General features: G+C 39.4%; 1 protein-coding gene across 21 annotated transcripts in view; it reads left to right on the top strand.

Annotated features, from left to right (window-relative positions):
- LRRC56 (leucine rich repeat containing 56) overlaps window positions 1-26,949 on the top strand; it is a 60,922-nt gene that overhangs the window by 15,515 nt on the left and 18,458 nt on the right. For 16 of the 21 annotated variants that reach the window (XM_084520261.1, XM_084520245.1, XM_084520244.1 and 13 more), the window contains 2 exons: window positions 7,999-8,086; window positions 14,914-14,974. The exons of 1 other annotated variant lie outside the window; for it this stretch is intronic. In XM_084520261.1, the coding sequence (XP_084376387.1) occupies window positions 7,999-8,086; window positions 14,914-14,974 (149 nt within the window). Of the gene's footprint in view, window positions 1-7,228; window positions 7,246-7,998; window positions 8,087-12,046; window positions 12,204-14,913; window positions 14,975-21,609; window positions 21,730-26,949 lie in introns of those variants that run through there. 4 more of the 21 variants (XM_084520251.1, XM_084520256.1, XM_084520253.1 and 1 more) reach the window with 4 other exon arrangements.

Genomic DNA, 26,949 nt, shown 5'->3' with positions numbered 1-26,949 from the left:
AATCGGGTCTTGCCACTTTAAGATTGTGCATATTAACATTTGTAAGGGATTCACTTACAAAGACTTTTAAATGGCTGCATACTGTCCGAGTAATTTTTCTGGACAAAGTTATCTCCTGGCCCTGGAACCTGACATTTGTGTTGGCATAGACGGGATACTTCCTGTTGAGAGGAGAAATTATATGACATTGTCAAGGAAACATTAACAATGTTTATAGCTTGTTTTAATAACATTTCCAATTTATCTATTCTTTGACCTTTATGTTGATCAAATTGAGACTGCTGCTTCCATAAATTTACTTCCTCTGCACTTTCAAATGTAAAAATAGAGATACTTTTCAAACACTTCAATCTGGAAAAAAAAAAATCACGTGCGTATTTTTAAAGGAACCACATGCCATTGATAAGCAAATGGTTTGAAAGGATATTTTGCTTGAATCAACACACTTACAATATCTTCTTGGTTGTCTTTCAGTTGTGAATATTTTAAAGTTATTGATTGTTTTCACTGAAGTGCTCTAAGAAGGAGCTAATAGATTTTTAAAATACATGCTCATTAAAGTTAAATTACTTCACATTCAGATAAGGACATAGGCCCTGTCTGTACCTGCATATTTTACTCATTTTGTCCTTTTTCCAGAGGGATAGCAGTAGCAGTCTCCATTTACTAAAGGAATTATTATTCTACGCTAGCAGTCTCAATTACTAAGGAATTTCAAAAAGGTGTGTGTATTCCTTCACCTTTTTTTCCAGTCGTCAGAGGAGAGCTTGGCCTTAAATGATTCCTTTATAAAAATGCTTTTTCCTTTCTTTTTTGCTGTGTTGAATGCCAAAGCACACGAGACAGACCACTACTCCAAAGCTTGCCCATTTTGCTCTTCTCCACAGCAGACTCACTGTGCTTCAGTCTTACACTTGTTCACAAATTCTGTGTGATTCCATATTCTAGTCAGGTTAATAACATCTTCTGTAGCTTTTTGCTTGCTAGTACCTCTCCTGCTGTGATGTCACACTGTGGCCTTTTGTGTTTGAATACTCTTCATCCAAGCTACAGGTCATTTGATGCAAGGGTTGGTATCATTAGCTGTTCTTTTTTATGCTTTCTGCTGGTATCAATATCAATTTTCTGTTGTGCTGTTTAATCTTCATCTATATCAATAGTTGCTCTTGCTTTCCCATTTGTGCATGTGCTATTAATATTTCCAGCTCCCTTCTTTACCTCTTCTTTGTGCTGTGCTTGTGTTATTATCATATGATACAGAACACTGTGATTCTCTGTGATACTAGGGTGAGCAATTTTTTCCCCGTTTTCCCTTTATTCTGAAAACTGGTTATTAATGGAGAATATACTGCAATTAATTTTCAATTTTATTGAGGTTGTGGCATAGATTTCTCATTAAGTATGGAGGAACTGAAATTGAGTTTCACCTGTCTTGACTCAGATTTTTAACTATTAACCCTCCTATCTGTTCCCAGTATTTTGCAAAGGAAGGCTCTTTTCCTGACTTCCACAAGAAGCATTCAACTTCTCGGATTAAACTCATCTTACAGGGTAAAATGATCTTCCAGATATTGTCACGTTATCAAAAGTAATCGCTTCCATTCCTGAACTTGTCTTATCGTCATGGTTTGTATGTGATCTTTAGAGAACAAAGGAAACGTTCTTCTTATTTCGCTATTTATTGATCCTGCTCCAATTAATCATGTTTTTTAAACTTAGGAACATGTGTTCGGAAGTGGTGTTTAGTTTTGTTGCTCAGGAGGTTAGGGTGTATTTCATATGGTATGCACTCATCCTCATGGGGAGAAGAAAATCCTGGAGGGTCCTGGAACAACAGATTGGATTCTTACTGAAATGACTCAATCATTTCCTTTTTTTCCTTGGCAGAAAGTTTTCCTCGCAGTTGTAAGCTAAATGAATTTGAGAAGAAACTGGAATCAAGGGAGCAAGAGCAAAATTTTTCTAATTTTTCTTACATGGAGTCAACAAGATGGACCTAACAGATTTAATTTGGATCTTCTGACTCCTTCCTTACAATTGGGTAATCATTTAAAACTAACGTAACAAAAAAAAAAAAAAAAAAAAAAAAAGCTTCAAAGGGACTTCTGGAGGTCTTCTACTTCAACCTTCTACTACAAGCACAGCTAGTTTGAAAATTAGGTCAGATTGCTCAAGGTAGTAGTAAACATAATATTGTGAATAGGAAAGAAGCTATGAAGCCTCATTTAGTTTCAGAGCTTTCCTTTGGAATGTCCTTCCTAACTACCTTTACTACAGTGAAGGCTTGTACATGAGAGTGCTCATCCTGCTACTTAAATTCCCATGTTTCATGTCCAAATTATCACATTAGCAGTCTTTATGTACACATATGCATGCCTGTTGTAACAAACAGATTTTCATTTGCATATAGTAACAGCTGCTCAGCTGACAAAATTACAGAACAGAGCCTTGGCTTCTGAGTGGTAAGTGACACTACATTGAAATAATGGTTGCAGCCACTTGCTATGCACCTAATTGCTAGATAGGAGTAAGAATTAATATCAGTGTATGGTATATCCATGTGAGGGGAAAGTAAATCCTTAAACAAATTTGTAGCAAAAATTGATGTTAGGAGTATCTCCCCTCTTAAGTTTGTGATAGTTAGACAGAGATCGCTTAGCAACCTGTAGCATCGGACCCTTAATGGTGGTTTAAAAAAAAAAGGTGTCAGTACTGTGAACTCCCAGCATGGGTCAGGAGCTGGACTGTTGATGGCAGGACAAGGCAGGGATCTTGTCCCTTGAGCACACAGAACCATTTCCATGACTTGGGGGCTTCAGTATGGGAGAAAAGACATCTTTATTGATCCATCCATCAACAATTAAACTTCACAATTATTATCCTCATCTACCCTTTTTGTACTAGCCAAGAAGATTCCCAAGAAGTTCATCACAGACTGCATGCCAGGCTAATCTCTTCATCTGAGCTGGGAAAAGTGTGTCCTTGTATGTATATGCAGAAAGCAGTGAAATAAAGCTAAATATTGTAATTACAGGCATCTGCAACATGTAACCATTTCTAAAGGAAGATTATATGTAGGACCACAGAGAAGTTCTGTTCCCTTTCATTGAAAATCTCTTGACTTGGAAATACTTAAAACCTCATTAATGGCCTAGTAATTTTCTTCTCAGAAGAAATACGTTGTTGTACTTGTAGCAACATTTATTTATTTTATTTTTTGTGCAGGAAGAGATTATACTTGGATTGGGAATTAGAAATAAAATCCTTGTAAAAGCAATGAATGCATGAATCGACATGAATCTAGTATTTGCATACAGGTGTAGTATTAAAAGAAAATAAGCTCACCACTCAGGAATTCCTGTGCTAGCCAAATTAACCAAGATCAGCAAAATAAACGCACAGCTGGAAATGCTTCTCTGACAGCTGCACGCAACATGCTCTTCAGCAACATATCTACTTTTCTTAGAGTATGTGAAAAATCTGGGGAAGAGCGAAGAAATCAGCTGTATACACCAGCTTTAATTGAACAGATATTATTTGCCAATTAAGGAATTTACAGAGAGGTGCAAGTGGGACTTGAACCGGATTTCCCTGCATCCCCAAGTGCCTATTCTGCCAGTTGGGAAGCTCTGCAAACACAGAAACATTTTTCATTTACAGTTTTTCACAGAATACTTATGTCTTTTCTTGTCAGTCAGAAGAAAAGCTTTCCAAACATGCTCTCCAGTTAGATATTGGCCAGACATTTTGCACAATGAGAAAGGTTTGTGAGCAGTTAAGGAGTTGCTTCATAAAATACTGGCAAAATTATTTACCAATAGCTTTTGCATGATCTCATGGAAAAGAGTTTTCCTCCTATTTTGAAGGAGGTGCAGAAATGTAAAGTGAACTTTGTCCATCTTTGTTTCGCTTCTCATTTAGTTTTTGAAGAATTGTGCATTGCTTTGCCGTGGAAATTCATCCTTTCAAATAAGCAATTTTAGGGTGGAGTGTAACACTCGCTGCACAGAATCAAGTTGTCAGGCCACAAGAAAGATTTTGGTATTTGATTCTTCAGAAAGCACCTGCCTTCTCCTTCTAACCAATGCTCACCTTAGTAGGCAGGTGGCAGGCAGAACTCTCTCTGGACTCGAGCAATCAACCTGAAATTATAATTCATTTTTTCCAGGCATTTTTCTGCTGTAAAATAACTCTGCGTGTATCCAGTTCTCTGCCTAGAGTAGATCCTCGGTCCCTTGCTGCAGCTGTAAACAACACAAGAAATCCCTAGATGGCACAGCGCCTTCATGTCTGTAAGCATTCCTGCAGCACAGGCAGGGAAACCTTCTGTCGCTGGCTGTCAAAACAGCCCGTGGAGCTTTGGGCAGGCGGTCAGGACTTGAAGCCACAGTAGGACACTTCTGAATTAGGGCAGGAGCTTGTTCTAGACCTGGCACAGTCCTAGGAGTGAAGAGCTGCTCAGTGCCTTTGCACCACTTTTACTCACATGGTGCCAGACATCTCTCTGTCCAAGCGGCTCATCCTTGTCAGTGCGTTTGGCTGGGATTTTTTTTACAACCTAATAGCAGTAAAATTCCTCCCAAATATCCTTCCTTTTAGATTTTGCTGCAAGTTCCCGTGCTTTGACATTAAACAGCAGTATAAAAAGGAGATCCTTATTATTTTTTTATTTTAAATGTTTCCATGTCCTTGCCTTAATCTCCTCCATTCCCAGTGCCAGAATTTTAGCTATGACATCCGAGACCTGTCCAGCTGCACCAGCGTGCCAAGAAAGGGGTCTGGGGAGTGGGAGTGCCCCAACTGCCCACCCCAGGAGCTGCTCACCACTCAGCCTTCTCTTGAACTGCTGCCCTGACCTTCTGCTTGCCTACCAGCTTGCAGTCACACCTGGGGTTCTTGTGCTTCTAGTGCCGTGCCTTGAAGGGAGCTCATATCCTCAACCTGAGAGCTTTTCTTCTTTCCTCTTTTTTTCTTTCGAGAATCTCCTCAGCATCAGCAGGCAGAAGGACAGTGTTTTTCACGGAGGTGGTTGGAAAAGCAGACCAGGGAAGCGGAGGCTGTGAACACGTGGAGCCTGTTGCATCTGCTTAACACATGCTTCAAGCAGCTATCAATAGTTCAAAGGGCTGCTGGTGGCAGCTAATAACCTTTTACAGCGTTGGAGCAGCAGCTCTGCTTGTTGCAGCACTAAATATTGATGCACTAAGGGACTCCTCTCTCAGCCAGGGGGGAAAGTACAAATAAAGGGTGGATCTGGAAGAGGAAAAGGAGAAAAAAGACGGTAGTTCCTAATACAAAGCAAAAGAAGATGGAAATGTAGAAGAGAATATAATCTTACACAGCTTTTATTCTTCAATTTTCAAAGAGGAGGACAAGGAGCAGAGCTGTATCTCTTGTGGTCAGAGCTGTGAAAGGAGGCTGTGTAGGATATTGCAGGGGGAAGGACGGCACAAAGGGAACTTGCAGAGAGCAAAGGAGAAAAGCAAACGCCCCTCATGGTGCCAGGGCCTTCTGCTACTGTACTGACAAAGTATATGACCCAAAGCTTATTACATGTTCTGAGACCTCTTTCTGTTCTGTCTTTCAGGAAAGCAGGTACTCAGGCTACTTTGATGGGGATGAGGGAGGTGTTTTTTAAGGAGTTGGCTTTAATGACAATAAGTTTGCATCTAACTTCAGCAATTCGAGTGCATGGTTGTGTACCAGGATGTCAGCTAGCTCTCATTTCTCATGTGCTGTCATGCTAAATGACAAACTGACATCTGCTGAAAAGAATTGCTGCAAAGTACGGCTTGCAGTGAAGGACCTTGTGTTTACCTGGGGGAGAAAACTGTCTGTAGCTGGTAAGCTTGCTGCTTTGGAAGAAGAAAAACAGTTCTTCTGGGGACCACACCTGGGGATAGAAAGTAAATTTCGGGATGCCACTGAGCTCTGTCAAGTTTTCGCCTTAGAGCTTTGTTTCTTATGCTCTAGTGTGGTGGCAAGAAAGTCCAGAAACTTTCTTAGGCTCAGCCTGCTTAAAATCACAGTGTAAAAATTCATATTAAAAATAATTTTAAACACAATGTTTTAAAGGTGATTCAGAAGCAAACAAAGATTTGGGATAATTCTGTTTCTCAGGAGTCCAATTCAAGGCCTCACAGAGGGAGCCAGGTTTTCAAAGAGGGCTGCTCAGCTGTTTCAGGAAACCATGCCCTTCTAAACTGTCATCTCAGCTCCACTCAGACTGTTTTGGTCCTTTGTTTGTTAGGGGATGTGGAGCCATTTGAGTGAATGAAATTGCAGTCACTTGTGAGCAATACAAATTTTACTTGATGAGCGGGAATGTTGCAACTGCCCTTTTTCCCTACAAAAATGAACTACATGTTCTTGCGGTTATTTTTTCCTCCCCAAACTCATAAACAGAGGTGGTCCTACACACATTCTCTTCTAATGAATCATTTCCCCCTTATTAGTGTTGGTCTCCAGATGAAAACAAGCTAAAGTATGTTGTAACTTTCTAATAGTAAGAAAAATTATCTCCCATAGGTAGAGATTATTTAACGTGAAGGAACAAAGTCATTCAACAGAGTAGCAAAAGGCAGGTGACCATATGTCTTGCCACCTGTGTTCTTGGTTGTAATGCTGAGGAGAAACTCAACAAAATCAGCCATTTCTTTGAAGCAGACTTTTTTAGCTGTAAGTCCTAACTCTTCTGGCACAGAAAGGTGAAAATCTAGCAGCTGTATCACTATCTGTAGCCTCAGCTCTTTCAGGCAGTCACAGTGACCTAAAGCCTTGTTCTCATCCCTCTGGAGTATTTCAGATCCTTCCATGAACCAGTAACCCATCAGGAAAAAGGGGCAGAGTTCCCTCCTGGTCTATTTAATTAAATTGGTTCAAGAAGGATTCACTGAGCACCCAAAGCTGATGCAAATGAAGCAGTGGGACAAGTAGTGGGGAAGAAAGGAGGGAACGGGGGATGAGAGCAATCTTCTGGCAGTGGTAACACATGAGAGGGTTTTAACTGCTTGTGGAATTGCAGCCTGGGACCATAGGACTTCACTGCAGTTTTCATTGGCTGCCCTAGAGCTTCCCTCTCTCATTTGTGAATAATTTCTGCTCGTTTCTGTCGTCATGCTTACCTTTGCCAAGTAGGTCACATTACTGAGTGGGCTCTCTCAGGCTTTTCTTTTGGAAAGTGGCATGCCAGGATTTTGGTTCAAGGCTCTCTCTATCATTTGTTGTGATTAACCTAGCAAACAGGTAGTCTCAACTGACCCTATATTAAGTACAGAGCAAAATCTGAATGTATGTGTCAATGCCAACTTCAGGATATTTAGGGAAAGAACCTGTGATAGTGAGTTGGATTCACACACACCCTTGCTTACTGCAGCAGTTGACCATATCACGAAGGTTTTGCAAAAACAAAAGGTTTTGGAGGCTTCCATTGACATTGCCTAACTCTCTTAAAAGAAATTTGTAATTCTTGTAATTACTGTTGTGTTCTACCAGAAAAGCAAACCTTTTAAGACCATCTTGAGCTAAAATTGTGTTCTCTTATGATAGTTTCTGATCAAAACACATTACTTAGCCTTTTACAGAGTTTTACTATCTAGCACCTTTTTGATTAGAGGTGACACTATGATAACATTTCTTATCTGCTGAGGATTTGTACAAGATTTACAAGTTTTTACAAATTTACACAAGTTTTAAAGTATGAACATGTAGTTCAAATTAATTTAATTGGCATGTAGATCTTTTGTTTTGCAGCTTGAATATAATGCTCAGCCTGGATTCTGTGAGCAATGTAGAATTTATATGAAATTGGAATAATTCAGAGCTACTAGAAAGAAAGATCTTTGAATGCTAAATTTATTTTGATGTAATCACGTCTAGGCATTTTGACGTGGAGCACATGCTGACACAGCACAGCTTGAAAGCCTTTGTACACCTTTTTCCTCCTGTATCTGTTTTTCTTTCATGAGAATACACATATATCTCTGCTTATCTTTACAGAAAGCTTTGACAGGGATAGATGATCTGCAGCAAGTGAAGGCCCTAGAGATGCGAGTAGATACAAGAGAGAACAGCTTGGGGAACTTCGGTAAGAAAACGATTTATCCTCTGCTTACTTTCTCAAATTTTCCTTTATTGTATCTTAGCAGGACTGGGGACTCAGAAATCAGCAGCTAGTGTGAAGTACTGTCCTGCTAGGGAGTTCTTGATCTCCCTTGTATCTCTCACTTGATCACTGTTTCCTTGTGTGAGGCACTACATAGGACTGAACGCTACAGCAATGGGATGAGTGACACCACTTCTGCCTAATGCCAATTAATTTGAACAAATTCTTCACAAATGACATGCCTCTAAGCCTTAAATGAGCATTTACTGATTACCTTGTCCCCTAGGGTACTTGATGCTACTCTAGTGAGACAGAATAGCCAAAGTTCAGTTTGTCTCCACTGGAAGATTCCCCTGTGGCTGAGATATCGCTAGTAGTATCAGGCTGCTAATATTTGGAGCAGCCTATGTTTGCTTCCTGCACTGCCTCATCAAGCTGTGCTGGCAATTGTGCCTGAGGAAGCTCCTCTAGATACATCATCTGATGAGCCCCAGGAGGCCCTAATGCTTGTGATTTGTCTCTGTGTCATCATCTCTGCACTGGAGAAGTAAGAAAGTACTGAAGGAATTCCTTCTATAGCAGAGTTAACACTGAGTATATGAAAGATTTTTCCAGTACTGGCAGTCATTTCTGTCAGCAACGTGTAGGCTTTCATCACAGTCAAGTCCATCTTAAGCTACACTGAAGCAGAGTAACTACTGCAGGGTAATATTTTATGTGCCAAATGGAGTCACACCCCTGAAAGTGGGTGCTGGTATTTTCAGACAAGCAGTTCATTTTCCCATGCAGACCACCAAGGTATGCAAGTGACTATAATGTAACAGCTGAACAGCTTTCATGGGCGTTTTGATGACAATTTATGAAGAATGGAGAAAGCAAGTGCAATGGGGGGTGGGGGGGTAGAGGGGCGTGGGTATGTCTTGCATTGTACATGCCACTTTATATTGGTTATTCAGTTTATATTGCAGATAGGTCTCTTTATGATAAGTAGTTGGTAATTTAAGGTAAATTACATCTGTTTCTTTCGGAGTTCATGATCAGTCGAGTCATGTTTCCTCCAGTTGATAAGAAAATCTTATTATGTGCTTTCTACTAGTGCTCCAAAGTGGTGCTCCCATTCCTATGTCATTTTACATCAGATGTTACAAGCTAGCAAAATGTCTTACCTTATCCGTGACTTCTGTCATGGGATTATCTTAAATATGTAGTCCCCTCCATTTCTTCTTTTGAACTTTTACCTTACCGCCTCTTACTCCTTATGTGCTCACAAAACATACCACGCTCAATCTTGTAGATTTTCTGAAGTATTACTATAGAAGAAGAACAAAAAAATATGGATATAATTTACATGTCTCTGATCTCTCTTTTTCATGTGTCCTCCATACTTCCCTTTCCTTTCCATTACTGGAATAATTCCCTTTCTTTCTGCTCCTTTGGATAGGTTTTTGCAACTTCTACAGAATACAGAGCACTATTCCCATGTTGCAAACAATTTCCATCTTATGTCCAACTGTTTGCACCAGGAGTTGGACTTTGGAGGCTATAAAGGAAAATAAAAGGCAGCTCTGGGTCCCCACTGCTTGTGAGAATAACAAAACATCAACACTATCCTGTGTGTTTGTTTGTCTTTATGTGCATTACTGACTTTCCCTCCTGTGAAAGTCTCTTTGAAAATGCCACCAGATGGCTAGGGCAGAAAGTTTGTCACTTAATGCTTCCAGTGGTTTCCGGTTTGCAGTTTCTCCACAACTTTTCTGGGCAACCTCTTCCACTGCCTCACCACCATTATAGTAAATAATTTCTTCCTTATATCTAATCTAAACATAACCTCTTTTAGCTGGCTTATGTTGAGCTTCTCACCAACCACCACCCCCAGGTTCTTCTCAGGGCTGCTCTCAATCCATTCTCCCCCCTAGCCTGTATTTGTGCTTGGGATTGCTCCACGTCCCTTCCCTCCAGCGTGTCACCACCCCACACAGCTTGGTGTCATCAGCAAATTTGCAAAGGGTGCGCTCCATCCCACGGTCCATGTCACCAGCAAAGATGTTGAACAGTGCTGGTCCCAATATTGACCTGTGAGGAGCACCACTCATCACTGATCTCCACCTGGACATTGATCCAGTTACTAGAATGCACGTAACTCCATGGAACCTCGTAGCTCTTGAATCCCAAATTTACACAGAAATTTTCACTCAAGAAATGTTTTAAACTTCTTGGTGATGCACAGACTGTATCCCAAGCATCGAGGGTCTGCATCTCCTTAGCAAAATTTCCAGAGTGATTTAAAACTTGTTGCTTTTCTTATAAGCATTCCACTCATGAGATGTGATGAGCTTTACAGTGTAATCTTGTCAACCTTTCCCAATTTGCCAGGACAGCCTTTCCCCAGTGGTGTGACATAGCAGGAAGGAACAGTTATGTTTCTTAGGGACAGGGTGTGGGCTGAAACCCTAAAAGACTAATGTGAAAATGTTCTCATGTGTTCAGTATTAGAATAATGAAAGACTTCATGCCAGAACTTGAAATTGAGTCTTAGTGGGGCTGGGGGCAATTGCTGAAATCTCTAGCTATTTGTTTTCGGTGCACCTTGCTGAGTGACAGGCACAACATTGAACCTCCCTGGCAAGTCATATATCCAGCTTTGTGGAATTTGGATTTACTTCTGTGTTCTCTAACTGCATGTAGGCTTCAGCTTGTACTCAAACAGATGGGCTGTTTCCTTTTTATTAGCTTATCCCTTCAGTTTTGATTGCTGACAGATCTGGGACCGTTTTCATGACCAGCTCATAGAAATCCCTGTTGAAAGTAATGGTGGGATATAGTCATTTAAGACACTACATAGTTCTCTTATTTCTAAGTGATTTTAATAGCTACAAATCAAGTTACCCACAATGCTGTTCCCTGGTACTTATTCAATTGTTGCCTTCTGGCAGCCAGTCTAAGTTGATTATGTGTCTGGAGACCGCTGCTTCCCTTTGGTGAGGCAGCTGGTTTCTGCTGCGAGGGGACTGCAGAAGACTCTCTTGCTGCTCAGCAGAAAGCATTTTATCAAGGAAAAGCTCTGCTAAAGGTTCGGAAATAGGCATATGTTACTTTTCATACAGGGTTGCCTTATCTGTTTCCTTCTGTTCTATTTGTCAATGTTTCTTTGCAAGAGGCAAAGGCAGAAGACGTCCATCGGCAGGCACTGGCAGGATCTGGGGCAGGCCGGCACTGAGGCTGCAGGCACGGCTCCAGCACGTGTTTCTGCCCAAGCTGCCTTTAATTGAGCTGGTATTAACAAGCTTCACTGAGGACATGCAACAGCACAGGGGTAGGCAGCCTCTCCAGGAATCAGAAATACATCCAGCAGTGAATTCATATTAAACCTTATGCTGATGCCTCTTTTTGTGAGGTTGTAATCTCAGGTAGCTAGACTGCAGCTAGCTCGGGTTTGTCTGCAGCTGCTGCAGTCTAATCTCCAGCTATATTGCCCATTTCCCCCCAGAAACGTGCAAAAAGGCACGCTTAGAACATACATGGGAGTAACATCAAGGTGATGTAACTTGATCAAACACAACTTAAGTGAATTAAATAGCCTGCTTAATTTACATATCAGGTTGCTGTTGCTGGAAAAGTGCAGCCTGAGTTCACATGCCTGTTCTGTACTGTAATGTCATCAAAACACACAGGTTCCCTGATGCCAAAGCCAGCATTTGTCAGTCCTTTCTTCTGCGTATATTTTGCAGTAGGTCATACTCCAGGAGGCTTAGCAAGTCAAGACAGGATGATTTTTTGCTAACAACAGAAAAACAATATACAAGGTGTTGCCTGAAGAATACATTGCAATATAAACAACAAGTGCAATTAATATACGTATTGTAGCTTCTGGAGTATAATTAAACCAGCAACCTGCCTGCTTTCTCATTAGTCCTAATTAGTTATATAAATGTCACCTGCTATACTAAGGCAGCTCAGAGAGATATCTTCATTACTACTCTACTTGTGAAGTGTATTACTTAAGGCAATGCTGTTGAATGTGCATGTATCACTTTTATTCAGCAGTGCAGTTAGTAATCTGAGAATTGCAGTCTCTGGACCTAAATATAGCAGCTCTGAGGTAGGTGTTTGCAGAAGATTCATCTTAGAGAGTAATTAGACTTTACCACAAGAATGCTCGTTGTGTTGGTGGACCAAACTAATTTTCATGAACACATTCTTGGTACTACTTTGATTTAAGTGCTGTTTTTGTTTGTTTTAAATAAGTTTGGTTTTGTTTTGTTTCAAAGAAAATGGTATGAAGCACCTACCTTACACTTTGATTTCTTTCAATTCTTTATTCAGTTTTTGCTCCACTGGGATAGTATGGTTGAATAGTTTCACACTTGTGCGTTGTTGCTGGTTGCTAATTTCAAAGCCACATAGCAAAAGGCTAGTGAAAAGGAATCAAAAACAGGAGAGCATTGCTAGCCATTCTGTATTCTCAGATATTCAGACCAGCACTGTGGTCACCAGCACAGTGGGTGACTCTATTTAGAATTTAAATTATATAGTAGGAACGCAGTTCAGAATGAGGAATATATTGGTCATACGTTACATATCAGTATTTAAAGTTAATCATGTTGGTATTGTAGGGTATCTTTATATTCATATAAGAACGAATTGTGTCCTTGCTCTCAGGAAAGATGCCATGAGGGTTAAAATTAAGAAAATTAGAAATATGTTCTTGTGTTTGTATTGGACTCTTATTTTGTCATTCTTCTTTTACACTTTTTTCTCTGTATTTTAATCTTCTAGTTTCCAGTCTGTATGCAAGGAATTAGAACACAAAAAAACAAGCCAAACAAAAAAAATCAGTCAATGATTTTTTATCACTGCAGAACATTCATGTATCTAACAGAAAACTTAAAAGAGGGCAAAACCTGTGTAGCTGAAAAAAACATTGTTCGAGTCTTGGTGGCAGATTTTTGCACTGCTGCACATAGCTTACTTTTATTTTAGTCGACTAAACAGCCCGTTAGGGTTTAACACTCTACGAGTTCCCAGGGGTGGCTTGTGCCAAAATACAAGAAAATGTCCGAGATGGGGGATCGTGTTACAGTAATGAAATAACCAGATGTGAAAATTGTCTCTTCAGTCTGTAACGCTGGCTGCCACACCCCACTGCCTATTTGAGTCCTTTAATAGTATTTTTTTTTTCCAGAACCAACCCTAAATGTATTCAGTAGAAAGCTTTTTTTCTTGAGCAAGTCTCTCAGTTTCTCTTGAGCTAGCCTTTTTGACATCTTAGTCAAATCTTCTGCTTCATACCACTTTTTAAAACCTGTTTGCTTTGTGATATTTTGCTTTTTAATATTTTGCAATAGCTTTTGCTTGAACCTCACTGGCTTCTGGGACTGAAGAGGCTAGATCCATCTTGTTCTTTCCTGAAATGCTTCAGGAAAAGTCAATTAATCTCTCTGTGCTTCAGGTTTCTTATCAGTAACATGATAGCGATCTTTTTTAATCATCTAGATTTTGATATATTTTTTTTTCTGTGAGGTCTTTCTCAGCACATGGATTATTTCTACAGAAATCTTTGCTTCTGTAGTGTATGTGACTGCTGTGAATAATTAACAGGGATATTAGTATCTCCTCTGTCAGGACTCTGAGGTATTTTGTTGCCATACCTTATAAAAACTTGCTCAACGTGAAAGAGTATGCCTTGCAGGATGGGGTGGTGTGTTTGTAATTTGTACTCTAATTTTTATGTACTATGGAATATGATTAAAAATAAGGCTAAAAACTGCACAATGTGTTTTGAATTTTTAGTGTTTTCTAAAGAGCTTTGCAAAGAAATGAAGTTGTTTCCAGTATGGCATGAAATTCAATATGTGGATTATAATCACTCCCAAATAGCATTAGATAAAGATAATGCTTCTTCTGAAACATGATTTATTAAAATGTTTTTGCCATAAACATTGTTTTTCTGTTTGGGGAAATGGAGTGAACAACATGACCTTCTTTGTTTGCTTTTGAGATCCCACTCCTTTTTTTATCATTATTATTTGTTTTTCTTCTCTTTTTGATCCTTTACAAAGAGCTAGAGATAGAATGTCCTTCTTGCGGACACTGCTAAATCATCCTTGCCAGACAGGGATTAATTAGAGGGCTTATAAAAATATTTAAGAATAGACTTTAGTGTCTTAGTAACAATCCAGTCTGTCTAAAAATGGTGCTGCCTCTTCATGGTGACATATTAAACTGGAGGGTTCTCTGCTAATGGGAATGGGTAAAAATTTGCCCTTGTCAATAGCAAATGTTTCCTGTGACTTGAGATTATATCCAAATTATTCTGAGCTTGGAGGGATTTGGTCTGTGATTTTGGGTCAGAGATAATGTACATAAGCAACCAAAAAAGAAATTGTTTCATAGGAATAGAGGAAGATGTGGATGAAAATAATAATGAAGGAGTACTGCGTTTTTCATAGATATGAAACTTCTACAGTTGAATAGTGAACAACAAGGATTATGGGTTAGAATGAAAAAAACAGTCACCATGAAGCCAGTTTTTGTTGTTGTCTCTCTGGAAAGGTGCTGTATCAGGATTGTCAGAAAGGGGTCCAAAAATTATAATTCAGTAGTCAAGCTGACAATACATATCTGTTGCAAAAATGCAAAGGATGAAATATTTCCTGAGTGAAATAATCTCATTAATTTTCTTAGAAGAGGTCCAGCACAGATCTGGCAGAAAATGCATGTAAAATGAGATGCTTCAGTGTGTAACTGTCAGAACTTTCCTTTATTCTACTACCAGGTGTGCAAAATGATTCTTTATTCTCATCCTGTAGGTGCCTATCTACCTAATCTGAGAGAGCTGAAGTTGAACAATAGCTTGCTTGTAACTGTGAGGTAAGAAATGAATGATAACTGAAACAAATATATAAAAAAAATAACAGCCCTCAATTTTATTTAAATGATAAAATCTTCATTTATGCTGCTTTCATTTCTTCCACTTCCACATGCCATTATAATGGATTAGGCCCAGAATATATGCTCTGCAACCTCCTAAATTTAAGGATAGAACCTAAGCTGGAACAAATCAGTGTCGCTGCGGTGATGCCAATGAATTACCCTCTGGTCTGACACCAGGAATGTTCCTGCCATGCTGAAGTCCGTGGAAATTTGCTGTAAATTTGAAAGGCACTAAGATTTCACCTCTTGTGCGTGCATGCTTGGATTTCAGTGTGTTTCAGCCCTTGGGCTTTTATTGTGCACAGTAGTCTGTCCTATGCAGGTCAGACCAGTTCCTCAGCTGATGAAAATCTTCACTTGATTGAAGTCAGTGGAGCTGGGTTTACTGAAAGCTGCTGTGAAGCTTCATCTCCATGGCTTGCTGAGCTCCATGAGAGCATCACATATTTGCTCCCAGAGAACTGGGGAACTGGGAGGCGTGGGAAGGTGTAAGTGAAAACCTTCTCAATGAGAAGGCAGAACTGTCTTCTTTCCCCCATTTTGTTGTTTGTTTTACCCTTGATAGTTAATGTGTGATGGAGAAGTTCAGTTCATGTCAGGAAAGGGCTGTGTAAAAGATCATCTTTATGTTAAACAGGTCTGCTGTCTGGCTTTGCGTTGCTATCTACTAACTTTGTGGAAAAAAGTAGACATGTTACTAATTCTTGTTGGGGAGAACATGTTCCCTAATGGAAAGCAGCAAGAAATCCTTCTCTGTCCCATACATCATCACTAAAGTAGCTAACAAACTTTCATTTTTTATTACTGGTGATCATTATTAAGATCTTTGACTGAGCTTGTACTAGTTGCTAGAAGGAAAAAAATGTAGAAGAAAATTGAGCAGATTTGATCTGACAGCCATTATGAGAATGGATAACCTGGGCTGTCATTTGTTCTGAGTCAGAACACAAACTGCTTCTCAATCATAAATATCCTTTTAAAGAGAGGCTTTGAATCAGCGGGAAAAAATCTACAGATAATAGTCTTTAAAAATGCTACTTTATCATTCAGTTGTTACACTTTGATCATATTTTCCCTTGTTCTGATGATGAGATGAAGTATTTGCAGTCTAAATATTTTTTTTTTCCACTTTAAAATCTGTAACGTGGAAAAGCGATGAATCTACATTACTGCAAATATTTTAATGGCAACCAACCCTTGCTGGAAGCATGAAATTGCTCAATTTCTGTGCAGTAAGTAGTGAGTGAAGGAATTCTATTTTTGACAATATCAGAAGACATTATACTAAAAAGAAAAAAAATGGTTTGGTCCAAAAATCTGTATTCAATGGAAAATGTTTTAACCATTTATGTTAGTAATGAATGCAGGATGCAGTTCAGGAAAACTTTTGAATATGACCACCTAATTTATTTGACTTAAGGCTGCAGCAGGATTTTGCACCTTTCTTTGTATTGCAAGTCTAACTTTTTCCATGAGAAGATTTTGCAAACCGTCTTCTATGAGAAAATATGCCTCTGGCACTTGCTGCAGGTAATGTAGGCTCTTGAGTTTTGATTTGATCAATTATAATGTTGCTATGTTTTGGCTTGAAGTCTGTTATTGTGACAACTCCCAGACACACAGATTCCAAGCAAGGTCGCCTTTAAATACATACCCTCCTTTAAATAAGCATGCTTTCTATGTGCCAATTAAATGCAATTTTAGGGAAACAGGTAATGGAAGAACAAGAATCTGGTAACTCTCCCAGTCCAGAGCTCAGTCAGTGCAGGACAGGAGCGGCTTTCATTTATTAGTTCCCATCTTCGACAATCTGTCACTGATGAACATAGATCACTTAAGGGCACAGCCTATGATGCAAGCACAGCCTGAGTACTTGAACTTTGTTTTTGGATGTCTGTATCATGTCAGTTTAATACCCATTAATGTAACGTTGCTGTCATGGCAGTAGCGATGTCTGCTACAGCTAACGTGGCGTAGCTGCTGCCATTCTAATGGGCTGTTTCCAGTTACTCAAAAACGTTTAAAAAGCTTATTTCCAAATTAAAATTGTTGATGCTTGAACTTTGCCCAAAAGCTGATTATTCTGTCGTATTCAACCAAACCCATGTAACTGATGGTTTTGAGGATGACAGAAGAATGTTCTTCCTTCTCAGGAAAAGTAATTCCTGTAAACTTTCTTGGGGATAAGGTCAGAATCATTGTGGCTGTAATTTGAAAATGGGCAGCAGATAACAGGAAATGTCTAGCAAGGACAGACTGTAGAAGATTGGTCTGTTTACTGAAAAGAAGGTAGGAAAGAAAAGCAGGCAAAAGATTGAGAGTGTTTGGTGTATACTCAAGATGTTAAAAGTGAACATTCTTTTCATGCTATCTTACATGAGAAAATTTAATGAAGCATTATGAACAAAAGACTATCTGTGTATGCACGAGTGGGTAGCAATACGGGAGACCTGCTTTTTGTCATTTGTTTTGTTCTCTCCTGTAAAGTTTTCTAATTATTTTAGGGTGAAAAAGAATTAAAATACCTCTTTTCAAATTTAAAATGGGAAAATTGTTTTTGATGGCAAACAGCAGATAGCAAGGTGCCAAAATAAGGATTTATGATCCTTGCTTTAGTCACGGATTTTTTTTTTATTTTTTTTTATTTTTTTTTTTTTTTGAAATGTTTTGTCCTGTTTTTTCGTGGTAATTCCTGAAGAAGCTCTGATGCTATTGATTGGGAATGTGGTTGAGCTGCTTTACCTGTGAATTAATGGTTCCCCCCCACCTCCCCCTGAAGTTACTTTTGAATACTTGAAACTTAAAGGCTATATATAAGTGTAGGATATCGTTATCAACCATTTCATTTAATTCATAAGGAAAATATATCCAAGTTTATTTGCTGATAACCCACTTTGGCAGTTGAAGGGGAACATCTTTTTTTGGCTTTTTCTGGGTTTTTGTTTTTTAGTGGCCTTTTGCTAAAGGGGAACAGCTCTGGAATACTCAGTGTACTACGGAAAGAAATTACTTCAGACTCTTGTTAATTTTCTGAATTGCACTAAGTTTATTAGGTCCCCATTTGGTGACCTTTGCCCATCTGCTAGCAGCCAAGAAATTCTCAATTTATGAACTGATAATTGAGGACAAACATGGAACCTGTTCTGAAGAGAGTGCATCTTAAAAACCGCCTTTCTTTTGTGATGACACACGGTCCTTCTCTTGCTAATGTTTCCAGTAAAAGAGCTATATTTCAAGGCCAATGGAATTATTCCTTCTGCTTTGGCATATCTCCTGTATATTTTAATCCGATTGCTTTTATTCTTAATTCAGGAATGAATTAAGAGATATGTTTTAAAATGTTTGATAAAATCTCTATGAAAGGGCTTTTAAATCAGATATGGGAATCTCAGGACTTGGTTCCCATAAGGTTATAGCAGAAGCTGTTTCACCAGCTGAAGCACATTTCTTCCTGTTCAGCTCTGTGCATGGCAGCTAGCAGAGGACTGGGCTGCTCCCAGGGCTACTTAAGCAACAGTTTATAAAAGAGACTTCTTGAATTTCAAGTGAGATGAAAACCGACAGGGACAAAATAAGTATGAGGGTTATACTGAAGGGAAAGGAGTTTTCCTTCATCCAGATACAGTTTACATTTCTTCCCTGTGGTCTGCATTGTATTCAGTCTTGAATTGCTCTTGCCCTATTGCAAAAAGACTCCCCCAGAACGAGAGGGTGTTAATCTTGGGCAATTTGGGTCAGTAAGTCATCAAGGGAGAGCAGAAATGAGAGAGAGAGTTGTTGTGAAGGTTAAAATGAGCAAGGTGCAGAGTGCATGCAAATTTGTCAGTGCCCATGCTTTTATTCTGAGTGTTAAGATAGATATATGTATTTTACCACCAGCTCCAGGGGCCAAGACTGGCTTCATTGGAATCTGTGTATTCACTTTTTGAAAGGTTTCAAGCCCTCTTGACTGTGAAAAGATAAGTGAAAATGTGAAACGAGTGGCTTGAGTTGAGGGTATTGTTGATGATTTCATGACTTTAAGCAACCAGAACCAAACTAATTCTTTCTTAACTGGGGGCAAGGGCTTTAAAGCCAATGTTTAAAAATACCTTCATGACTTCAGTCAGGATCTTCAGGAATTTGCAATTAGCAATATTACACCCTGGTGCTCATCCAACAGAGAGTTTAGGCAAATGCTCACCTTTTAAAGTTGCAAGAAGTTTGACTTCGGTGAAACTGCTTGCCAGCTAGGACTGAACGTTATTCTAGGTGCTTTGTGGGACCTGGAGCAAGTTGCACCATCCCATAGCAGGCTCATCTGTAACAGAAATAACCCCAAAACTGAAAGTGCTGCTGATGGAGTGTCTGAGCATCTGCTATTCTTTGGATAGTTTTATCTCAAACAGATGTTATGGGACATCATTCCCTTTAATCTTTTTTTTTTCTTCATCTTTCTTACTTATTCCTTTCCTTGCTATTTTTTCTCTAGTTTCCTTCTTGCTCTTCCAGTCTTTTTTTTTTTTTTTTTTTTTTTTTTTGCAATGAGGGAATTTTACGTCTGATATGTATGACATAGGTACTATGTATAAATACCTACCATTTTTTGTGCAACAGAGGTCAGCATTGCTGAGATAAAATTCCAAAATATTTTCTAAAATCATTCCAGATACTTAGTTTGTGTTAAACATGCCAGTGTTTGTCAATGTGTGATCTGTTTGTATGACAGCAGTGCCTAGAGTGTTTAATCAGGGTACTGTTGCATTGTGTTGTGCTGACACACACAGTCAGAGAGCTGCTGCTCTGCTTTGGTCTGGGTGAATCTCTGTCCTTATTTCAGTGCCTACAGCAGCACTGTTTGCTTTTCAGCATGGAAAAAGCATTTATTTTCAAATGCAAGTTAGTTTATTTTATAAAATGTTTCTTTTGCTGCTTTTGTATAGCCAGCCTGAAAGTCTTGCAGCAGTTAAGGTTGCTGTGAAGTCAATCTTAAGAATATATTCTTTGAGAACTCAGTGTGCTTGCCAGGAGCTACGAAAGAAAGCATTTGAGTTGAAACTTAATCTCTGTATTAATAAGTCTTCTCTGTATTAATGTCTGCGCATCCCTGGGAATATCATAAAACTTGGCAAAGTTCCTGTGACCTCAAGTTTTATTTAGCAGTGATGGGTTTAAGTATTCATATTATTGCTATTAAAAAAATAATAATCATGATTTTGGGATAGAAATGCAGCTATTTTTAATTGACTGGATTATTTTCAGTAAAGCACAGTTAGCCAGTCTGTGTTAAGTCCTAGCAAAACCTGATTGCTTTGAGCATTTACCAGCATTTACCACCACTCAGGTGGTTGAAATCCTCTTATTTTCCCCTTTTTCCTTGTACAGCTTCCTCTGGGGTCACCTTCATTTGGCATTGTCCAGCCAAGAGATGTGGCTCACCTTGAGGTGAGCACTCAGTGAGCTGAGGATGTGCTGACAATACAGTGCTTTCCAGGACAGCAGACTAGAGGGGAGATGATGGGCGTTTTTCAGCTTTTCTCTTCTCTTAAGAAAGTCTGAGGATAGAGGCATCCTGCCTTCCTTCTCTGGCATTTGAGGATGCACAAGTGCTCCCACAGAAAGAATCCAGCCTGTACTTTCTCAAGTTCAGTGAGCAGAGAGAAGTGCATACAACCACACCTTTAAAAGCCACGTCTCTGGCTCTCACTATTTGTATACTATTTCTTTTCCTCATCCTTTTCCAAGAAAATACATGAATAAAAGCTTTTATCATTTCCAAAGAGCACCTTTGAAATTCTACATTAACCACTATTGCAGTCTTACAAGCATTGTTTGTGTGCAAGAATCATCTAGCTACGTGCTGATCCCTTCTAGTGAATGAGAACCTTTTAGGGGATCACAAACTCACCTGATTCAGGGCTTGTGGGGGCATCCTTACTCTTTGAACCAACTGGAGATAGCAATGGCAGCAATTTACCCACAGACTAGAGGGAATCAAATGGTTTTGTGGCTGAGCCACTGGACCAGGATTTCAAAAATACAACTTAATTATGGGGTTAGCTATTGTTTCTACTGTGGGAACAGGCTAGCTGCAGAAATTCACCATGTTTTTCAATCTCAGTCATTTATTTTATATATTACTCAGGGGCAGACACAGTCTTTTCATGAGTTATGTGCAAGGCTTTTCCTGATGGGATCATGATCTCGGTTACATGCTCTGGACGCTACTATAATATGATAAATAAAAATGTTAGTGGTATCAAGTAGATTTCTGGCAGCAAATAAATGCTTTCCATGCCCTGTTATTAGGGTTTGCAGCTGCTTTGTTTCAGATGTCAGGGCTGGAGATTGCTTATGAATATATACACCTAAGTGATTGTTTTATTCAGTGATAAGAAAGAATGGTTATAACCACCATCTGAGAAAACCCAAAGAACTGGGTTGGGAAGCAGCAGTAATTACACCATTGCTGGTGGAGCTATCCAGGCTCCATAGTCTCTTTATCAGCTGTGGTCCAAGCAGCCATCAGGAGGGGTTGGCCTCACAAGTATAGGCAGGAAAATAATGTTATTGTCAGTGCAATGTGTTTGCAGGTTGCTTTGATTCCCTCCATCATGAGAGTTGCTTGTCTGCAGCTTGTTGGTTTGGACTTTTTTTGGGGAAAGAGAAGAAATAATTGGGTTCAAAGGAAAATGGTGGTCTTGGAATGCAAGGTAAGTGCTGATTTGAAAAAGGGAAGGGTGGGAGGAGGAAATGAAGCTATTTGATTGTATTCATCAGTTGGTAACTGCCAAGCAATAAGTATACACAATGAAGAAATAAATAGGTTTTCATTGCACAACCGGTTCTTATAATCTAATTTCTATCAAGTATTCTCCATGTGGGATTTGATTTAGTTATTCTTATTTTCTGTGGATGCATTATTGCACACTGAGGGCCTGTTGCTATTTTTCCATTTGCACGCTTCTTTCTCTGTAGATTTATTTCTTATTTGCTGTTTGGCAAAGTTGTATCGCTTTGCCCTGAGATCATTGCAAACTGCATCAGGTCTCTCTGGGATGGATCAATACCTGCAAGAAGAAATACCAAAATGCCTTCATGTTTTAGGAAGTGAGATTTGGGATTCAGCTAGCAGGCATAACGCATGCACAGTTGTCCCTCTTTGCCTTAAGCTGCACTGCTTGTTTTTCACATGGAGAAGCTGAAGACAAAAGTTTGATAGTGAAACCTTCCACCCACTTTCAGTAACAGAAATTTTAGGAAGGATTGTGCATTTGACAGACCATTTGTACATTTCCTAGCTATCCTATCAATCTTTCCACAGACAGTGACTTAGAGAGTTTGCTCTGTTTATTGTTGTCTAGTTCATCTTGCCCTTAGGAATTATCCTATTAAGGTTCCACAGACTTTTTTTTTTTTTTTTTAACATCCTTGCTCTCAGCATCCAAAAGTAAATATAGTTTTAGAACACAATAATTGTTCCACAGGAATTTATTTAAGGGAAAAAAAAATGTTTATTGCCATATTTTAAATTTTGGCAATAGAAACAGTAAGGAGGACTAGTATAATTTTCATCCTTTTTTTAGATAAACACATTAAAATATAGTTGCTAAATCATACTGAAGATTTAAAAATATTTGAAGATGTATTTATTTGTATAATGAGTCTTATTTTGTCATTTTTCTGTGTAAACAATACTGCCTCTATTGTCTGAAGGACCTTCTGTAAAGTTCATCTATGTGAATAAGCAAAGGCTGTATATTCTCAGTATTTGTTCTTAACCTGCAATAAGCACTACTTTAAACGACCAGTTTTTTCTGTTTTTTATTTTTTTCTTCCAAGAATCTCATTATTTTTACTAAGTAGTTTATGTTAAGTGGTATCTACTTTTAAATTCACAAAGCATGATAATTAGGGGATGTCATCTCTCCTTATACATGTTAGTACTGGATACCACTCAGAGCATTCTTATATTGAATTGTGTTTGTTTTTTTTTTTTTTTTTTTCATTTTTGCATTTCCAAGTGAAGTAAATGGTACAGAAGAAAAGTTAATTTCAACACAGTTTGAAAGAACCCTAGCATCACTTTGGTGGGAGGAGACCTTCAAGATATGATTCTGTGAAATTTATTTGTCTTTTAAACTATTATTTCACTTCCTACCATCCATGCTTAACAATAATACCAGCTTGGTTTTGCAGTATGAACTCGCTTATGCAAACATTCGTCAGTATGTCGGTTGGGAAACCTTTGTGTTCACCGGAGAGATAACAGAGAACCGCTAAAAATTGATGGTTTGAGTGTATACTTCTGAATAATGTGGCAGGTTCTGGGCTACCTGACTCTTGTCCAGCTGTTTTGGTGCGTATTTTTCCTTACTTCAAAGCCAAAAGTCAGCAAAATCAAACATAATAGCATCCGATAGGAATGCCTTTCTCGAGGTTAGTGTAGAAATTGTGGAATTTGCTGGAATTGGCATGGAATTTGCTGTACATCCAATCTGCACCTGCTTTTGCTGCACAAATTGGTGCACAAATGCATTTGCTGCACACACAGAAAACAGCTGCAGCAAATTGCTGATTGGGCTCCTGTGAAATAAGTATTGTGCTTCTGTCTTGTAATGTCCTCAGAAAGGAAATCTAATAAGGTCTCATCTGCCTCAGCAGTCAGTTTGGTGAACTGTGAGATCCCCCAAGGTTCTCTTCTGAATCTCCTTTGCTTGCTGTAAGACATCTGGAGGCCAACACAAGCACAGGAATTCTCCCTTGGAGTTATCATTGAAGGAAAAAGCCTTGACTCAGGACATATGTCGGAGAGTATTGTGACAAATCTGGAGTGAAGAGTGCAGCTGTATTAGAGGCTAGAAGAGAAGAAATTTGGAGGAGCTCAACTGGCATTTGTCAGTCATTCACAGACCCAAGCTGTAACCATATCAGTTCCTTGCCAGCTTCTGTGTTTTTTCTCTTCTTCTTGAATATATGAGCAGATAAAAAATAAAAGGGGAAAATGGTACAAAGAAGAAATGGCAGCTGTGGCAGAAAGTCATTGGTGCAGTACAAGCATGCCAGATCTAAATAATCTCAAGAACCTGCATTCCAGTATATTCAAATTAAATAATTTTAAATTACATCCTCTCTATGGATTTTCAAATCAGCCCATTTCTACAGTATCTCAAATGTTTTTTTCTTTAACTATTGCCACGACAAAAGATGAATAGGAACTCACAGCTGATCTAATTCTTTAGTTCTGTGTGGTCAACTAATCTAGAATTTCAGCTTTTATGATACTCAAGATTTTTTTGTTGTTTTTCTTGTTCTTTTGTTTTGTTTTAACAAAAAAGATTTTTAACAGCAGTGAATCAGTCAGCTGATTTGGATCTTTTACGAAGTATTCCTTCTGCTTAACCAGCAGCATTGAAAGCTTCAAGCCTTGATTTTGAAAGATGAGCTCCACATTAAATCAAAGTTGCAATATATCTGTCGTTTGCTGCCAGAGCTCAGACCTGGAACGTACCGTGAAACAGGCACACAATTTGCGGAGGACTGCGGAGGTATTCATGCAGGAAATTTCAAGTGCTGTGGGATTCATTCCTGCAACGTAAATAACTCATTCTTTAACCACAGTTTCGTTATCCTTTACTATTTTTGTGTAAACTTTCAACAGTGGGAGTGGAGGACTGCCAAAGCTATAGGAAGTGGCAGTAGCTCTGGGGCTAGACCGAGGGACAATTGATACGGGGCTGTGACAGTTTTATTTACTGCCTGTCTAAACTTTATTTGAAAATTTCCTTGCTCTTGTGGGGCGTGCAGTGCACTCAGTAAGACATAGTGCTGTGTGTTGGGTTTCTGCAGCATCTCTGTGGCACAGCTTCATATCGAAAAGGAAGGTCAAGGGCAGGTCTTGGCCTGTATAATCAGCATAGCAACCCCTACTGCTTCTACGCTGTGGGAGCTGAGGTAAAGCAACTGAGAGTTCATTGTTACCCATGCACTACCTGCTAAAATGCAGCCAGGTAACTAGGCTGACAAGCGATTTTAGTGATCAAAAGGCAATTAACACAAAATTTTGTTATCATTCCTGTGCGTGGTGTATATTGACAGGTTTGGAGGACCGCTCTTTGTGACTCTGGGTATGTTAGCTTTGATCAAGCCTGTTACTCTGCTCTGGGTTTTATGACAGCAGCTAAGAATGAAAGCATTTGAAACTGAAGCTACAGTTCGCTTTGCCATGCATATTAAATTTAACAGAAGTAAACACCTGGGCCCGCTAGAAACTCATTCCAGAACCGTGTGTATTGGTGCTCTGTTCTGTTTTCCAAGACCTCCGTCCTTTGGTCTCAACAGGGCTTAAAGGAGGTATAATCTGCCATGGAAGATGAAGTAATTGCAAGTTTAATCTTGCAGCTGCCACAGTGAGTTCAAAGAGAAGAAACAATACTGTATTAAAGTGTCTTAAGCAGGAGGAGAGGAACAGCCTGGAGATGTGGCTCAGAGGGGCTGAGATCTTCTGCTTTAGAGGGAAGTGCTGGCCAAAAGCACGTGGCCCCGTGATGATCGCAATGTCCTTTAGCAAGCCCATGAAAGCCGTGGCAGCTGGGTCTCGGTTTGGAGCAACCATGAAGCTGAGAAGGCAGAGTTGCTGACTGTACTGGGCTGGACAAGGCATAAAAACCTGAGTGCTCTCCCTGTTTTATCACTTGTGCATCACCAGGGGAGTTGTATTTCCTCCCTTGAGATCAGTTTTGCTGTCTGTGAAGTGTGAGGCAGAGATCCACAGGTTAAAAGTGTTATGCCATACCTTCATCCTCCTTTCAAACCTGAAATTAAAAAAAAAAAAAAAAAAATCCTTGAATTAAAACAGTGAAATCTTTTTCTTGGGAGAAATGCTGCCAGTGCCATCAGCACTGCAGGCCATGTGGAAAACAGCTTTTTATTCCTTTGAAGGTTATCTCCCAAAAATGGGATAACAGACACCCACCCTCCTGCAAAGTCCCTGGGCAACAGGAGCTTTTCATTCACAGGGAAATATTTTTGTGAAAATAGCCATGAAAAAAAGTCACAAAAACAGAACTTCACGGCATGGTTGTCATTTAAAAAGACCACTGGTAGATGCAGGCTTTCTTTTCAGCCCTGGTGACTAAAACACACTTTCTTTCCTCTGTGTCTAAGGTTATGAATTGAGAATTGCCTGGCCAAGTCCTTTTTTTGCTTAGCTTTTGAAGTCTCTGACAGCATGTCTTGACATGGTTAGGAACACTTACTGAGAAAAAGCTCTGCAGTTCAGAAGGAAGAACGAGGCCACAGGATTAGGTGTTACGTTTCCCTGGCATTTCAGCCCAGAATCACGCTTCTGGCAGGAAGGACAGGCTGTGCTCCCTAGCCGTGCACCTTGTGTGAGGGAGCACAAGGTGCTAATGGCAACCTGAGCGCAGCGAGCTGCAAGACAGAGGGCATCCGAGCCAAGGGGCTCAGCACATTGCTACTTGAATTTGGAAAAGTTAGTACAAAAGCGAGCAAGGCTGCAGTCCTGCATCTCTGCAGTCAGGTCTTTGCATTCAGGTGAAGGTTGTTGGGCTGCAGGGACATGAGGACATGGTCTTAGCACTGCTTGCAGGGCTGGGGGCTGTCATGGATTTGATCAAGTAAGAGCAACACATGCGTGCAATCAGTTTTACAATTTCGAGTATTTTACAGCTATTTGAGAGTACAATGAAGCTATTATGTAAGCTCCCTATTAGAACATATGTTACTGATTTAAAGAACAGCCAGGCTTTGAAAGTTTTTTGCTTCTGATGTCAGAATTATCAGTACAACAAAACCATTGTGTACTGACATATGGGCCGGATCGTTGTTATCACTATTCGGTTTGATAAATTCAGCTTGATCTCTGTAGAGATTTTTTTGTCTTTGTTTTGTAAGACAGTAGTTCAGTCACT

This window comes from Aythya ferina, assembly GCF_964211825.1.
Source record: "Aythya ferina genome assembly, chromosome: 5".
NCBI lineage: Eukaryota > Metazoa > Chordata > Aves > Anseriformes > Anatidae > Aythya > Aythya ferina.
The sequence above is the reverse complement of the archived record's forward strand: the minus strand, read 5'-3'. Positions and strand labels throughout refer to the sequence as shown.